The sequence below is a fragment of the Lonchura striata genome, chromosome 4 (assembly GCF_050655825.1).
Source record: "Lonchura striata isolate lonStrDom1 chromosome 4, ASM5065582v1, whole genome shotgun sequence".
Classification (NCBI taxonomy): Eukaryota; Metazoa; Chordata; class Aves; order Passeriformes; family Estrildidae; genus Lonchura; species Lonchura striata.
The window spans coordinates 12,155,174-12,173,769 of NC_140706.1; the positions used below are offsets into that span (position 1 = coordinate 12,155,174).

Here is an 18,596-nt window from a genome sequence, read left to right on the forward strand (position 1 = left end):
TGCTGCTAGATTAATGCTGATGCTGCTGCTTCCTTCTCTCCTCCTGCTTTCTTCTGCATCTCCCTCCCTGTAAAATATCCTCTTGGCTAAATGCTTGTGCAGAAGAAAACTGATGTTATGGCCTGTGTACTTTGCCTTTCCTGATTTTACAACTGACAGATAGAGCTCTATTCCACACATTGATCCTGCCCTTGACTTCCCTTCACAGAACAGGATATGAATGTGGAAAATGCTACTGTGTTAAATGTTAAATACAGAAAATGTCCCCTCTGTTCACAGCATCAGTTTTGTAGTATTGATGTGCAAAAGAAACAGCTGAACTGATGTTTCAGGCAGTTGGCTGTAGAACTGCGTGGAAATGGGAGTGGAGGAGTGTTTGATACCAACAAATCAGGAACAGCTATCATAAAACCAACCTAAAGCCTCTTCCATTCTGTAGAGATTTATAAATGGTGTCAGCAAGCACATCTGCTTCTCACCTGACTGGGGCTTACAGGTTAGCTTAGAATTTTCCTTGCAGAAGAGGAACTTACTTTACTTTGTCTACAGACAGTGTGTCACCAGTTATACTGGGCTTCATATACTTTTTTCTTTTTTTCTTTCTTTCCATGAGCCAAGTAAACATAAAACCTAAACTGAAGATTTGATGATGGGGCAAAACCTCTGTTGTTGCTCACTCTTTTAAAAGATCTGGTACTGTGCTGGAGGACAGAGAGCACTGTGGTATGAAATCAAACATTTCACTGAAATCAGTATTGCTAATTTCAAGTGAAGGTTTCCATGGGCTGTGTCTAAGACCAAGTATAATCTAAATGTTAGATGTCGCTAAAAGTATGTGATGCATAGTGGGATAGACAGAGATGCATGGTGGGAAGGAAGAGAAGGCTTTAACAGGAAAACTGTAGGGTGTGCTCGTTTATGATCACCATACTCTTTCCCCAATACCATAGAGGGAGAAAATCCTAATCATGCCAAGAGCTGAACAGCTGTTGCACTTCTATACAAGCTGCTGCCTTCAAGGGTGCATTTACAGAAAAAACTGGGAGTGTGGAATGGGTACATATAAGAGGACAGGCTAAGCCAATTAATCTCTAACTTTGCAATATATATACGTGTACATATATATGTAAAGGGTGTATATCTATGTATTTGTAGTGTATGATTTTTTTCCTTTGAATCAGAATAAGGTTTTGCATTTAATCTTAAATGTTTTCTCTTTGATCTGCCTCTTTAAATCTGATTGAGGGAAACAGAATGTTCTCTTATTGGAACATAAGCAGCTTTGCTATGCACTTCTATTTTGAATGCTTTGGGATTGTTATTTGTTTTTATAGTAATAAGTTAAATAGACCTGTATCAGCAATTTTGAGGATATGAGCTTAGTGTGCAAACATCTGTTGTATATATTTGATGTGTCCCCCTGCCTTTCCAATAAGACTTTGGAGATGTAGCTTTTCAGTATATCCTGTGGTGCTTGATAATGCTGACCGTGGTTCTGTGATGACAAGCATAATATTTTGAAGGTATTTCTGAAAGATAAATTTATAAAAGATAAATCTTTTATCTGTTCAGTTTTCATCTTCTCTTTCTATGTAGCTTCCCTTTGTCTCTTTGGGTGAAGTGCTTCTATTTTGAGGACTCCGCAGAAGAAAAAAACTGGTATACTGACATCTTAAATATTGCTTATGGTAGCTGCTACTGTTTGAAGTTTTTGAGAACAGGGAAGGACTTGGAAGTACCTGAGTGTGCACATGAATGATTTCCTCCCCCTGCCCACCCCCACCGTTCTTGCTGGCAGATGGACCTTGAAGGACTTTTGCCAGCAAGTGAGAGTCAGACTAGCCTCTAGGAGTGACTGATACCAGGCAGCCTTTCTGTCTTGCTGAGCTCAGCAGAACAAGCCTGTCAGTGAACCTGATCTATGATTTCAAAGTTATTTCATATTTTTTTGTCTCAGAAATCACAGTAGCGACAGAACAGAGTGTTTAACACCCTGTGAGAGTTGTCAAACATAACCAAATATGAAATTAAGTGATTGTTACAAAATAAATGCCTGGGAGAGTGAGTTTACAGTCTTAATGCTGCAATAATAAGTACCTTTTAAAGTATAAGCTTTACATATTTTTTTTTGTTACAGACATTGCCTTCTGAAAAAAAGCACAGATTGCAGGTTGGGACAGTCTTCAGGATGCCAGTAAATGGTGCTCTGTAGCACCACTCTTGCTGCAGAGATAATAGTTCTGTATAGAACTGTTGTGGTTTCATCCCCTCTGGCAGCCAAGCCCTAGGCAGCTGCTTGCTCACTCCCTCAGCAGCAGGATTAGGGAAAGAATTCAAAGAGTAAAAGCTGGAAAACTCATGGGTTGAGATATAGACAGTTTAATAGGGGAAGCAAGAGCCATACACACAAGCAAAGCAAAACAAAGAATTAATTCACCACTTCCCATGGGCAGGCAGGTGTTCAGCCATCTCCAGGAGAGCAGGGCCCATCACATGTAACAGTCATTTGGGAAGACAGACATAATCACTCCAAATGTCCCCCCTTTCCTCTTTTTTCTCCCCACTTTATGGACTGAGCATGATGTCACATGGTCTGGGATATCCCTTTGGTCTCTTTGGGTCAACTGTCTTGGCTACGTCTCCTCTCAACTTCCCATGCACCCCACCTCCTTGCCAGCCTGGCCATATACCAAAAGCAGAAAAGGCCCTGGCTCTTTTAAGTGCTGTTCAGCAGTAACAAAAACATTTCTAGGTGATCAACCCTGTGTTTGGCATAAATCCAAAATAGCCCCATAATAGCCACTGTGAAGACAATTACCCCAGCCAAAATCAGCACATTAACCCAGATTTAACCAGCAAATATGTATTTAATAATTAATGGCTTCTTTTTATGTAAAATAATGGAACTTCATTTTGCAGATGAGAATTCCTCTTTTGTATTAATTCTCTTTGAATTCATATTTCTCATTCCTTTTTAGTTGTTCCAAACCCTGAACACTTGTTCTCTGCCTGACCTCTAACACTGTGGATTAAAAAAAAGAACTCCAGATGGCTCACTTCATAGAATGAGGGCACCTTTATTTGTAAGGCATTTAAATGAGTCAAAAATCCAGCAAAGAAAATAAACTGTCTTAATCAGTGGTCCTTAATAATTATGTCTGCAGTTTCAGACAGCCATGATTGTGGTGTGACGTTGGATAAATATCTCCCAGACTTCCCACAGGCTGTCAGAGCTAACAGGGCTACCCAAGCCTGAAGAGCCTGATAAAAACCCCTGTCTCACGTTGATATGTATCCCAGACCTTCTGGTCTCTGTTGTAATTACTGCAGGAGCAGGTGGTTTTCTGCAGCTTTGTGGAAGTGGGGTTTGGTGTCTGGTCCTCAGAGAGTGGTTACAGAACATAGCAGAGGTCTGGGCTCTGTGTGCCCCTCATGGACGGGGCAGGTATCTTTTAGTAATCTTGTGATGGGTATCCTTCAAGCTTCTGAATTCTGGGACTTCCTCTGTCTATGACCAGGCTTGGAAGAAATTCTGGAGATAAATAAGAGATTATTTTACAGAATTACTGGGGAAAATACTGCTCTTATTCACTTTTGATGTGGTAGTGGTAATAATTGCAATATATCAGAACTGATGGATGACTCAAGTTTTTTTCTTTGAAAAATCTTCTGCCTTCTTTGTACCAACCATGAAAAACCCTAACCTTAAGAATAAAAATCTCCATGGACTTTGATAAAGCAGAGATTTAATCAAATGTGCTGTTCAGCTCTGCTCTAAATCAGTATCAGATAACAATATCTTGCATATCTTGCTTGTTATTTAAACTGTGATAGTATGGAGTCACTAGGCATAGCTGGTTCCATAAACACAGAGGGAGGTGGTTTCTGCCCAGAGGAATGTGGTGTTAAGTATGAGACAAGAAAGAGACAGTGTGAGGATATATTAAAACAGGGGCAACATGAGGTCATGATGACTGGTCAGCACAAGAAACAGCTGTAACAGGAACCTGGCTGCCAAGTGTCTTTATTTTATGGTAATCCATTTGTTGCAGCGCTCTGAGGAATATGGTTTGTTTTAGCTGAGCTCCAGAGTGGAATGTGAATTGAGCTGATCATCCAGTCTCGGAAAACATTCCTCACATTGAAAATATTCTCATATTATTTTTTGCAAATAATGATGCAGTAATAATAATTACCTCTATAATAACTGAGCAACTGTCCTCATACTGAGCTGTGTGACAGTGTCCTTGAATACCCTGACACTCCAGTGATTACTCCAGAAAAATTAAGATAAGCCAGAGAGCTTTTCTGGTTACCAGTAAGCTATGAAAACATTTCAGCAAAATACATAGAAATGCATCTCAGAAATCTACAACTTAAATATGCAGAAAGAGAAAATTCATGGAAGTCATCTTTGGAGAAACTTAGGGGGCTTCACATGGTGACAGAGTCCATTTTAGTGTGAGTGGATTTGACATGAATGCTTTTGTGTTTATTTAAGGATATGTACAGTAAAATTTGTCACTGTGTTGTGTAGTTTGAATGTAATGCAGTAAATCTATAAGCCTTGTCACAGGGGCCGGACATGCCTTAAGTGCTTTCTCTGTCCACAAATGGCCCTTTAGTGAGGTAAAGGACTGGTGATGCAGGGGTCAGACAGAGTAAAGTGCTCTCCAAAGTGGCTTTTCTGCAAAGATGTTATTTTCTTGTCTACTACCACTTTCCAGGCAGACTCAGTCTCTCTCTGATGGAATTCTAAGCCATAACTGATGAATAATCTATCCTCAGAGATTTTTAAGGACTCTCTCAGTTATTCCTAGCTAAACTGTGTTTGAATTGGGTTCAGCTGGTCTCAGCAACAGATATCAGGTATTACTAAATAATGACGTGTCATGTAGGAGAAAGGCAAAAATATTCACTCTTTCTGTAATCTTGACCAAATTAATCTTTTACTCGCTGCATGTTTTTCAAAATAGTTTTGTATATTTGTTAGTGAAATACTGGTGTATACATAACATATGAATATTGTTGTGGAATTGAGTAAAATTATATTTGGAATGTGTATTTTTCCAGTTTACTTTTAATTCATTTTCACCCATTATTAAATTTAAAAATAAGAGAATTACAAGTAGTGCCATAAATCAATATGTGTCTTGAACTGCAGAGCAAGTAATTTTTATAAGAGGGCAAGCCCCTGTGTTTATAATAAATCAAGTTCATTATCTTTTGAGCTTCCTGATTAAAGTAATTAGTCATTTATGCTGATACAAAGCCACCAGTGAATTCTTTGCTTTGTTTCACAAATATTAAATCTTAACTTGTTTTGTAAGGGTCATTGGTTATAAACAGCTCCACATTGTAATGTAAATTTTTTGCTTTGTTAGTGGGGAAGTAGTTTCTGCCAGTGCAAATTAATACACCAAGCAACTCTGCTGCAGTTAGAACAACCTGCCTTTAAGACTGTACCCTGCAAACGAATTTCAAATGCCTGATAGGATGCAGCAGGTGGGGCTGGGTAGGGCATTGGGGGTGACTGATGCTGGGTGCTGAGGTCTCAGGTCACAGAGGGGCTGCAGGCTGTGCAGCTGGTGGATGCCCAGCAGGGCTGGGTGGGCTTCCCCACTTGTGCAGCAGCCGTGCTGATGGCTGCCCATTCCCACAAACCACTGTGGAGAGCTCTGGTTGGTGTCATTCTCAAAATATTTGGGAATATATTTGAGAACTGAATATGCTTTTATATCTGCAGAATACCACTGTTACCTGAGGGGCTTCAGTTCGGAATGCCACTGTCACTCCAGCTGGGTATTAAAAATGTCATTGCCAAGCAAAAATTAGTGCTTTAGAAAAAAGCATGCATGAGATTGTGCTTCTTCCTGCTCTTCTTTAGCTCTTGGTAAGAATAGTCTCTTCTGGGGTAGGGTCAAAGACAGCTTAATTTTCTGAATGAAAGCAGTTGTGGTACTCCAGAAAGTTTCTCTATTTCCAGGCATCAGTTCTGACCAATATGTACTTGGGATCATATTTATAAAACTTGCCCTAAGACTGGAATAAATCGATACATCGAGGACAGAAGTCCAGAAGTCTCCTGAGTTGTTTTGTGGATTTTAATTAGGTGTAGCTATGCCCACAGGTACAGTGAAGTAGTAGGATGAGCCCAATAATTTCAGTGTAAATCTAACTTTTCTTTTGAATGTTGAATGATACAGGACCTGCGAAAATGTAACATTAGAAAGCACCTAATGACCTTGACTGCAACTCTTACTTAAAGAAAGCAAGTCTTTTTTTCTGCTTTGGTTTCTTTGTACTATTCCAATTCAAGAGTAATTTTGAGCCTCCAAGTTCTTTCTTTTCATATTAGATTACATCCTTTACGGTTAAAATAAGGGAAACCTTTTCCAGCAGTTTCTCTGGTCACCTGCTGTGCAAACTAATAATGCCATGCTAATCTCAAAAGGACTGTCAGTCACAGTCACATTTGAATTTCAGTGTTTCAGGAAGGAGACAATCAAGAGTGAAATTAGCTGAACTAGGCTATGTTGTACTACTTGTTTTCAAAATCTACAGTCAATCAAATACATCAAGAATGGGAGGTGTGTTTTTAAGGAGGTAAAAATTTGTTTACAAGATTTTTTGTGAATTTTAATGGTGCAATATTAATAAGGCGACAGAAGTATAGGTTCTTTTTTCTTTTAGCATATGCTCCAGTGAGAAATAAGTAATTTCATATGGGGTAAGGATTTGAGAGATTCAGCTTGTAAAAGAGGGTAATTGTGACTAAGTGCAGGTTAAGACATGAGTTCTGTCACTCACTAACATTTGTTTTCCGGTTGTTAGTCATGAAACACTGCACAATGTTCACAAGAAAGCTTAAATGTACTTTAGAGAAAGACTTTTCACATGCTAGGATGAAGAAAATAGTTATTCTCAGAGATTTCTAAGCATTCTAGCATTTTCCACACCAAAAAAAAAAAAAAAAAAAGATGGGCTACAAGAAGTTGTCTAAAAGGATGAACATTGTAATTTGAAAAGAAAATAGGTTCTAGTGACTGTTCACCACCTGGATATTAATGTAGGCAATTACCAGGTCTTGCCTTCCAAACATTATTATGTTAGAGTAAGAAAAAAGCCTATATTGTATTTTATATGACCTTTCTAATACTATATATACACATATAGATTTGTGTTATTTGTCTCTAATTCACCAAATGTTTCTTATGTGTGGCTCAAGGCATTTATTTATTGCAAGGCTTCAAGCTGTGGTAAGCAAGGTCATAGATTAAGAATTGATTTCCACAGTTGCTCTAGCATACAAACTAAATTTCTCTTGGTTGGTTATAAAGACTACATCTGGGTATAAATTTAGCTTTTCAACACTGCCTTGAAAATGTTAAAACAAATGAGAAAATACTCTGTATGTATTGCATGTTTCAATTAGACCTTCAGCTAAAACTTAAGGAAAACAAATTGGTTTTGTGCTGCAAACTGCTAAGTAAAACTATGCCAATAATAAAGATGGTGAGTTTTTAATTTCACTTGTTTTTTTCTTGTAATGACTTTATTTTTTTAATTCAGATTTCCTGTACAGTTTCTGTCAAACTATGTTTTGATCAATATCTTGATTAATCCTTTTTTTTACTATATGCTTCTAGAGATATTGCTAATTGCAATAGGAATGTAGGTTTCAAAATGAAATACAGCTTATCTTCTTTGGAAACAGTCCTACAAGAAATAGAAAAATCCTGCTGTTTTATTAGCATTGTCTGTAATGTGAAACATATGATTTTTTAAACTGAAGACTGTATATAGACTGAATTGAAAATTCACCTTTATCAAGGAGGTGTTTTTATGGTTTTCTTTGTGGGTTGTTGTGTTGGATTTTGCTTTTCAGGTGTGCTTTGTGTTGGTAACAGTAGTAGAGCTTAACTGTATGCAGAAATCAATTTGTGTAAATGTCAAATTCACTGTTTTGTGAATCTTTGCAGCAATACACAGATTCACCCTGACTACATAGTAAATCTCAAGTTGGAGAAATTGGCTTCTTAGACACATCTTTAAAGAAAGTATTTCTGATATAATATCCTGCCCTCTGTTATTAAATTAGCATGTCTATAACAGTAACCATAATATGTAGTTTGTTTCCAGATCACTATCAACATCATCAGGTGGCTTTAAAAAAATACTAGCTTGGCCTTTGCTGTTCCTCCATGTGCCCCAGCTACTGTTTCTGCTGTTGGCAGAGGAACCAAATTGCAAGATTATTTTTCTAAGATTACAGAGGATATTGTGTTAGCTTGGTGGGAATTGTTTTGCAGTGCACAGCCCACTGGCACACAAGAAAGTAGTGTGGCAAAGGTTTTGTGGTACTCTGTTCTGCTGAAACAGCGACTGAATTGCCAACCCTTTTGCACACTAGTGCATGAAGTAACTTTCTCACAGTGCTCACAGTATGTATGTAAAGAAAAGCAGTTGGAAAGTGGAGTGCTATGTGATGGGAACAGTAAAACAGTTGGTGAGTAAAATAGGTAAGGATTTGAAATATAAACTTTATTAAGGAAAACGTACATAGAAATGAAGTACCTCAGAAATCACTTCTCTTGCAAATTCAGATGGATGTTTTGAGGAATGAAGTTGTGAAATTCATCTGATCTAAATGATCTTTATCCCCTTCCTGAACTGTATTTTGCAGGATTAGAACAGTCAGATCTCCTTTCATGGGTGTTCCCAGCAAACTGCTTAGCACTTGACCATATTTTGCAAAATTTTGAGTGGCAGCTTATTTTAATGTATTGGAAGGAGAGGATTTGTCAGTTTTTTAAATGTCCATGTCTATAACAAACTTCCTTTTGACTTGATTGAGATTTCCATATGGAGATAACTCAAAAAATGCAGCTTTGTGGTGAAATACAATGAATCAATTCAACTCAGACTTTCTCTGAATAATAAAGTCTCACTGAAAGCCTTGTTAGGAAGGAATTATGATTATCAAGTCTGGTAGTCAGGGAGGCTTGTTGTTAGTGTATTACTGCAGGACAACTCAAGCATGGTCATGCCTGACTGAATACAAGATTTACACCTATTTCTAAATTGTAGTTCTCTTTTTTTTTTTTTTTTTAAGCACACTGAAATATGTATGAAGAATTCTGGACTGATTCATTAACTTTGAATAAATTCCTAAAACAAATGGGTGAAATGAGAGAAAGCAAAAATAACTAGCTTAGCAGGACTCCTTGTGTCAAGTTAGCTGCCTGCAGAGACACAGGACTACTAAAAAGAAGTCACTGATAATTCCTTGTAGATCCATTTAATGGTAAACTTTGAGTAACATAACCTTTTCAGAAGCAGATATGGCACCATCCTCCAAGATTTATGGGCAGGAGTTGATTTTGTACACCTGTCAACTCCTAGCAGCAGCCTAGGAGTCTGGGCTTATGTAGGAATCCACTGAGAAAAATTCTGTTTGAAAAGGAGCACCCACAGCATGTATTTGAGACTGCTGGGGTCTTCGAGTTAGCAGAGAGGTGTGCTACGTACCCAGAGATGATCACAGGGCTGGGTCACGTCTCCTGTGAGAAGAGGCTGAGAAAATTGAGGTTGTGCAGCCTGGAAAAAAGAAGGCTCTGGGGTGACCTCATTGTGTTCTTCCAGTACTTGAAGGGAGCTGCAAGGGAGATGGAGAGGGCCTTCTAGCAAGGCTTTATATTGATAGGACAAGGGGTAATGGCCTTAATATCAAAGAGGGAAGGTTTAAGTTGAATATTAGGAAGAAATTAGTCTCTGTGGGGGTGGTGAGACACTAAAACAAGTTGACCCTGAAGCTGTGATTGCCTCATCCCTTGGAAATAATTGAAGACAGGGATAGGGCCCTGGACAACCTGGTCTAGTAGAAGGTATCCCTGGCCATGGCAAGTAGTTGGAACCAGATGGTCTTCAAGGTCCCTTCCAATCCATACCATTCAAAGATTCTGTGACTTGAGTCTTCCCTTTGCATTTTATTTCTGGCATGTTTGTTATCTCAGCACTTGATTTGAAATTTAGAAAACTGTGGTCTTTCTGACTTTAATTGGAGAATTAAACCTGTCAAGTTCCGTGAAGATTAAATGTGTGCAAATATAAACATTCTTACAATACTGTGATTTTTGTAACACAATTTGTACTTCTTCATATGTTGTTGTATATGTACCACCGTAGTGTATGATCATATGTATATGTACATATACTCCAGTGGTAGTATTAGGATACATTAATGGGGATTAATGCTGCAAAATCCAATATCTGCAGCTGTAGGGTGAACCACATCATTTCTCTGCACCCCACTGTACAGCACTTGGACCCAGGCTCTGGTCTGAAGAAGGCAAGAAATGACAGTAATTATCTATTGCTTGTTCTTCTGCATGTCTGCTTGGCAACATAACACTTGGCTTGGATTAAAACAGCACTGAAGCTTTTTTAACCAATCTGAGAGAAATAATATGTGTCATGCTACAAGTTATGCATTCCTGACTTCATCTTTCTGCCACATGCTGCCTTGCTCTGACATGGATGGTTCTGTGAACCACACCGAGGTAGAAGTTGTGAACAACTGGTCTTGCTGAGACTCTTCCTGAGCCTATGTTGAGTTCCCTCAACACCAGAAATATCTTCCCTAAGACTTAAGTAAACATGTTCATTGGTTTTTTTCCCTCTCATGATAACATCTTCATTAAGGAACAGATGATGGTTGGCTCACATGTGTGGGGCTTTATTCTATTTTGATGGTAGAAAATGAGACATACTGTATCATCTTAGTAGGGAGAAGGATTTAAATGTGCAAGATGATCAAACAATGAAACTATGTGGCCAAAGGAGTCTTGTAATGTACGTTTCAAATGCTCTGTAATTTAAAAGTATCAAACTTGTTGCTGCATTCTGTTTTAAAATAACTTATACCTCATTCTTCTGTGCTTCTCTACTGTGGAATTTTTCCTATGTGGAAGGGCTAACTTGAAACACTTTAGGTTTTTCCTCTCTGTTGTATAAGGGGTAAACAGCTAAGCATGAAGCAGTTCCCACCTCTGTGGTTACTCCATTGCTGTGATTACATCTCAGCAGCTCTAGATTTCAGTACTGTTGCATCCTTTTGCTTTCAGCTTTTAATTGAAAGTTTTCATAGCCAGAGAACAGAACAGAGGGATTGGTATTGACTAACAGTGCTCCCCCCACCACGTAAAGGTTCAGCTGTGAATGAAAGGCTATTAAAAGCAATATTGGTGCGGATGCCAAGTGGGAAGAGACAGCAAGCATATAATAAAGAACAACTAATTTGTTTCACAATGAAATGTATATAAAATAATAAATTATTTTAAAACAGGTTTTCTTCTGTTTATCTTCTTTTAATATCAGTTTTCCATAAGAGTAATAATAGTAATTTTGTCTCATTGAAGACGTTGGTTCCAGTTACTGTCTTAGTAATCTTGCACTGAAATGCTTGTAATTTTCAGTGCTGATACTTAAATTTAGTTATCGCCACTTATGCCTTGACTGTCTTGAAATTTAGTACTTTCTACATGCAGACTTTGTTTAGTTAATCAGTATAAGGCTAAAATGGATAAGACACTTGATAGATTTTTCGTAAGGACACACATTTTTGTTTACAGACATGTGAACACATTAGGTTGTGCAACAGCTGTATCTAAGTAGATGTAGAAGTAGGCATTTATGCTGGGCACAGATTATTTGTTCCTCAACATATGCAGGAATAAGGGTGAGGTAAAAATGTAATGTTTAGATTCTACACAGTGTACAATGTCCTGTGGTCAGTTAGTTTATACAAAAATGTTTCTGTATAACTGTGCAGGAGGACTGTAGCATTCATCATAAAAACCCAGATCTCAGCAAAATAAGATGATCTTTCCAAAAGCAAACTTGCAAGGAAAGTTCTTACATTTGAAGTGCTGTGGTTGACTTTTTAAAACTATGGTTAAGTGTTGATCTAACCTATTTGTCTAGAAAATGTAGAACTAAATCCTGTGACACTGACAGTAGAACTTTGATCATGGGAATCCAATATTCATTGCTTGAGGGCATTTGGTTTATAAACAGGAACTATGATCGTTAATGTTCTTCTGAGTATCCTAAATCAGCATTTGGAGCATACATTTTTCAGGTGTAAACACACAGCCAGAGCTTGATACTATTACTGTTGTATTCCATTCATTTATTTGATAAGTATTTTTATATTTTTAAAATAAGGAGTATGGATTTTTTTTACCAAATGTTTGCAACGGATGTTTCATCACTAAAAATCAGCATTGTGGGGATCCTTTCTGAGTCTCTGCTCTTTGGCAAACTGCAGTAGCCCACCTTCTGAAAAACACACAGGCGGGATTAGAAGAACACCTTGAATTGCCGATTCAAGTTTAAGAAGAGGAATCAGCAGCAGAAGATTGCTCTGCTACAATTTTCCCTCCATTGCAATTCTACTCAGTGTTTTACTGTGCCATGCATGCTCTGTTACATGGCATTCACCTACACTGGCTCAAGCAGCAGAAAATCAACAAAAACATGCAGATGCTGAGAGAGATGCTTGAAGAAGCTGAAGAAATAGAGTTCTTCTGGTGTGAGACTTCTAGGTATGCTCTTCTTTTTATCAACAAAATGACATAGTACTTGAACCATTGATTTTCTTTTACTTGTTGTCTGAATGCAGACTTGTTTGTAGTATGTATTGTTTTCTTGTGATAGGAAGTTGAAAAAGGGAATCCATGTTGAATGCAGGGCAGTTGATGTTAATACAATTTTTTTTTCCTTTTTCCACACCTTCAGTAAGAGTTGCATGGAATAATTTGAATGCTTTCCTAGTGACACGGAAAAGCAAGAGAAGGCCACAGACTTGCAAACAGAAATTAGTTGTTATTTGCTCATATGAAATTGGCAAGGAAACAGCTACTACATTGCTCCATGACTGGCTCAAAGTTACTAATGATCCCTGAACAGTTTTATGTAGCACATCATTCATAAGCTTGATCATTGTTCTCTTGTTGTGTTTTCTGTTCTTGGCCTGTCTGAGATCACTTGTGGCAGAGAACTCTTTTTGGGTGCATTTTTGTTCCTGTTTTCCTCTGTTTTATAAATAATCATGCTGCAAGTCTTACACTTAAATGAGCACTGGAGCTCATTCTTGCTTTGCTGTCTAGATCATGAGCATCTGGCACATGATAGTTCTCTACTTGCTGAAAAACTAATCTAGTAAATCCATGCTGTTCTGATTGCTTTTTGTCTCTTTTTGGCTCTCAAAGGCATGAGGATGTTTCCTGACTCCTTAGTACTTATTTTAATTAATTGATAGTTATTTCTCTTTTATTCAGAAAGAGAAGGTGCTGGTGAAAAGCAACTACACAGGACAGTAATAGCAAAGCAATCAGCTATTTAGGCTCAATTTAAGGGAAAGAAATTTTGCTCCCTTGTTGTCCTTCTCTTAAGTAAAACATGAGGTGGGTTTATTCTTTTGCTTGCACCCATCTTTACACTTTCCTTCTTAATACTCATCTACAAATCAAACCCATTGCTAAACTGAGATGCTCCCTCTTTACCTATACTTCAAAATATCCTAGGAGTTGTAAGAAGGTGAACCACATGAACTGTGTGTTTTCAGTCTGTGTAGTTGTTTTCAAACTGCATGTAATTTGGTTTCACAGTACTCACAGTGTGCCAGAGAAGAGATATGGATATCATGTGGATATATAGTAAATTGTTCCTAGTCCTGTCAGGCCATGTGAGTGAGCATGAATCTATGCTGAGAATTTCCACCTAAGCAGAGTCCTGCATTGGGTGGAGGGTTTTGGCTATGAATCACCATTTAATTTACAAGGGACAAAGAGCTCAGATACCCACTGAAGAGGCTGTTTTGATGTAAGGAGCTGCAATGTTGGGTATAGAACTAGCTGACACATAGTCTTGAAAAGCTGAGGGTTTAAGGGAGAAATTAAATGAAATTAAATTAATCTGTTGTATACCAGTGGTGGCTCAATAGCTTTGTTTTTGTTTTTATTTGAAAGATATCACTTGCTGGCTGCAGAGTGGGTGGATTCAGCTTCCTTCTGGAGCCTGAGCAAATCACTTGAGGAAGATATTGCTTTCTGCTGCATCCTAAAGAAAATATGGAAGGGAAGAGCATCTGTGAGGTTGATTCTGGAGATGGATTGGGAGGTAGGGATGCCTGTCACTTATTTTTGTCTTCAACCCAGATAGCTGGTTACAGGAATCCCTTATGACAATGGACCTTGGAATTTACAAAAAGCAAATGCGATAAAGGTGTCGACAGTTCATTGATTGTATTTTGTCACTTTACAAGCAAAAATAAGTTTTTTTACAGTGAATAAAAGTTTTTCAAAACCGCTGTGTCTTAGAGGAAGTGGTACATGTAAACAGTCCATGTTGTGAGTGTTGTTATTTAGTCTGAGATGTCCCAGAGATAATACAAACCTTAAATACCTATAGTAAAAGTAAAGCCTTTTTTTCTTTATTTGTTTCTCCTTTTTCTGTGTCTCCTGCAGTAACTGTACTGCACACGCTGTTTTGTTTGTATTTTTTAACTGGTCTACAGGAAACTGAATGATGTGATAGTAAGTCTGTTTTCTATACTAGTGACCCATGTGTAGATGTAGGCTTTCACTGATCTAAAATAAAGTCTTTGTTCTTATTTAGCTACAAGTTCTACAGGTGTCTTTTTTCAAGTTAGCTCACTTCATTGCTGTGGTTTATAATTTTATAGTAATGTGAAAAACTTCTCAGAGAGTGTAATAGTACATATTTCTGCAGGGCTGCTGATTTTGTGTGTAATGTAGGGAATCTTTGACAAGGTGTTTGGATAGACTTGTTTGTTTTAAAGTCCTGGTTTAACACTGCTTCTTCTGACACTAACCAAGCAAACATCTTTAGTTTGCAGAAAACCTTGAACTGCCTAGGTCAACTCACTGTTGAACTCAGAAGTCTAAGTATTACAGGAAAGAATGAGGCTCTATATTAAAGGATTGTAATAACGTAAGACCCGGCACGGTGCACATCTGTTAAATTGTTTAGATGTTTTTTTGTAACTGAATTGTAATTATGGAGATTATTTTTGTATGAGTGTACTGTGCTTGTGCAAAGATGCCTTCTTTTGTGTTTAATAGTTTGTTGTTTTTTCCTGGGCTCTTGATGTATCAGCAGTACTGTTGAGTAGGAGGAGCAGTTTCCACAGCGTTACCACTGAGTTTCCTTCACACAAGTAAGTTGCTTCCAGACACCCGTCAGTTGGGCTGACATGCAAATATGTATTCCTAAACAGTTTACTTTTTTTTTTAATATAGAAACTGATGATTCAAGCTAGTTTTAATATTTCTGATAGTACTATTAAATAATTATTTTGTCATAATGATAATTTTGTCTTAATAAATTGTAATAAGAACAGTGGAAGTATTTATACTCAAATGATGCCTTTCTGCTAGGCAAATTAAGAGTAACAGGATCTTGGCATTGTCTTCAACATTCTGAGCTATTTGTGTTGCCCTCTCCAAAGTTTTGGAAACAGCTGAGGCCATTGTTCTGTTACTCTTGGGCACTAGTTTAAGCCTTATCATTTTGTACTTCAGACACCGGATCTCTGCTGCGTCTCTGTCATGGATTTCATGCCAATTTGAGCATGGAGGAATTGTTTCAGAGCTGAGGTCACTGACAGCTTTGTATTCTAGTCCTCCTTGAGTTTGACCTTTTTTGTTATAGTAAGTTACTGCCTTTGATCCACATTTTTCTAACTTATATAGGCAAGAATGAGTATGTACATTTAAGTATGCAGAATGAATAACCATTTTTCTGGTTTGTCCTCTGCATTCTGGATTCTGACTTTAGTGTAAACTCTATTAATAAAATTTACAGTTTCAGGGAACAGAATAGATTGCCAGAACATGTCAAGCAATTTACTATTGAGATGGACTCACCTCCCAAAACCAAAGTATATTTTGTTAACTGGAGATCTGTGGGCTCTGATGTAGGAGTTTCTTGGGAACATAAAGTTCCTGTAAGACTGCTTGAGTTTGGGGGTCAAAAGGCCTTAAATATTTTTTGGCCATTGTCAGATACAGAAAACATTAACAAGTATAATACCCCACAATTAGTTATTTCCTTGATAGAAAACAAGGCCACTATTTTCAGGAACCTAAAGTAAGGTTCTTCCCCTAATTTTAATGGCAAAAAAGTACATGGATTTTTATAGGTGTAGGTGGTTTGTAACACTCCATAATGCCAGTAAAAGCTCAGAAATCATGCTTGTAGAGCAGGTAAATCCATTTGATACTGTGGAGTTATGCACTTAACTCTGACTTGGTTTAAAAATTAGCCCTAATATTAAAAGCAGTGCTGTGGGTATTGTATCTTTTCTTCACTTGATAATACTTCATAGGAGGTTTTGAATATGTCTTAAATGATGCACAAAGAGGAACAGAGCTGATATTTCCACTGGCCTGTAAAGCCAAACTCAGTGAGCATCTTTACAATGCAGGCAAATAGAGTCTCCTGAGTAAAGCCACCCTAAACATGGTTGAAGAGGAGACAGGGTTCTGATTTTTCACTGTGCAATGCACTAAATATCTATCTTAAAGCTGACCTAGAACAGATGGGTCCCTCTACTTCAAAGCAAAGACTTCATAGCTTAAGTTGCTGAGGAGAAATTTCTTCTTTTCCCCAAATGCAAGAGCTCTCTAGTGGAATGACCTTGGCTGGCTGCCAGGTGTCCAGCAAGCTGCTCTCTCATGCTCCCTCTGCAGCAGCACAGGGAGAAAAGTAAGATGAAAGGATAAAGAGAAGATATCCCTCACCAATTACTGTCACAGGCAAAACATACTTGACTAGATTCTATTGTTAATTAAAAATATAGAAAGTGAGTAATAAAAAAAAATCAAACCTAAACCCACTTTCCCCTCAACCTCTCTCTTTTCCCAGACAACTTCCCTCTTTCCTTCCTAACTTTCCTGCAACCTTCTGCCCTCCTGAACAGAGCAGGGGGAATGGGGAATGAGTTACTCTCAGTCTATAACATTTCATCTCTGCTGCTCCTTCTCCTTATGCTTTTCCCATGCTCCTCTACGAGGTCCCACTCAAGGAATACAGACCCTCATGAGCTTTTCCAACACAGGTCCTTCTTCACTGCTTCTGTATGAATTCTTTCCATGGGGTACAGTCCATCAAGAATGTGCTGCTCCTACAGGCTACAGTTCTGGCCTGAAGATCTGCTTCTCTGTGAGCTTCCTGCATGGGCCATGTCTCCTGACAAGAGCTGCTCCAGCCTGGGCTCTCCATGGGCTGCAGTTTCCTTTAGGGCATCTCCTCAAGCTGTGCTGTGGTGTTCTCCATGTGCTTGCAGGGTGGATATTTGCTCCATTGTGGACTTCCATCGGCTGCAGGAGGACAACCTGCATTGTCACGGTCTTCTCTATTGGCTGCAATGGAATTTCTTCTCTGCAGAACATTTGCCCTTCCTTCTTCAGTGACCTTGGCATCTGCAGGGCTGGCTCTCTCATGTTTTTTAATTTCTCTGTCATAGCTGCCCAACAGGTTTTTACCCTTTCCTAAATATGTTATCACAGAGGTGCACCAGTGTCACTTGTGGGCCCAACTTGGGACAGCAGCAGGTCTGTCCAACACAGGGCAGCTTCTGGTCTCTTCCCACAGAGCCCAGCCCCTGACAAAACCTTGCCCTGAACACATACTCTTGCAGTAATTCTAGAGTAATATGGTTCTTCAAATGTATTCCTTATAGATTTGATGCAATTCTTAGGGGGTATTGACATTGAGTGACTCCTTTGATATGTTCCTAAAAGCCATCACTAAATCAGGCATTATCTGTATTTAGAGATGTTTCTTTAGAAACTTTTAATCCTTTTAGTTATGGAATAATATGACTATTAATTAAAACTGAAGATCAAGCTCTGTTATTGTTCTGCTTCTTGATTTTTCAACATTTAATCCTATTTGTTTTGGCAAAAATTCTGCCACATATTGATGTATATGTAGAATCAATACCACGGCACACATTTTAATTTGCTGTTTGAACTGTATTTTAATAAGAACCTGAAGATTTGCTGCTGCACAAAAGATATTACAGGGAGGAAACTGGGGAGGGGTCAAGTAATTTCTCTGTTTCTATTGCGTTGTTGATATTATGCCAAATCTGATTTTGGCTTGGTGTTTTCACTTGTAGCTCTTGTTCAAGTAAAAAATCCTTCCTGCATGTTAGCAGGGCTGCAATCCAGTTGCTATGGTATTCAGCATTCCTTTTTTATTTTTAACCAATCAGCTGGCTTTTGTAACGATTCAGCCCAGAATAAGAAATTGGTCACATAGGCTAGAGCTGTATCAAAAAAGCAGGTATTTTTGCCTTGAAGAATCTGAAGAAGTCGGGAGAATGGCAGAACTTGAGTTTCAAGAAAATATCACAATCTATTTTTTATGGTATATATTGTGATGTGTAACTAAATGCTAGTAATGGTAGTAAAAGGCATTTGTTCTTTTCCAGATGATGGTAAAACTTGAATGACTGAAGTAATTTCTCTGTGTTGTTTTATCATCCAGAGGTATCAGTAATT

The 18,596-nt window shown here is 38.1% G+C and overlaps 1 protein-coding gene across 12 annotated transcripts in view; it reads left to right on the forward strand.

The window, feature by feature from the left end:
• The window catches only part of PPP2R2C (protein phosphatase 2 regulatory subunit Bgamma), a 191,666-nt gene that overhangs the window by 82,101 nt on the left and 90,969 nt on the right, over nt 1–18,596 (forward strand). Inside the window, exon 2 of one of the 12 annotated variants that reach the window (XM_077782746.2) lies at nt 14,034–14,184. The exons of the other annotated variants lie outside the window; for them this stretch is intronic. Within the exon in view, the coding sequence (XP_077638872.1) occupies nt 14,136–14,184 (49 nt within the window). The 5' untranslated portion in view covers nt 14,034–14,135. The remainder of the gene's footprint in view (nt 1–14,033; nt 14,185–18,596) is intronic. 12 annotated transcript variants of the gene reach the window in all.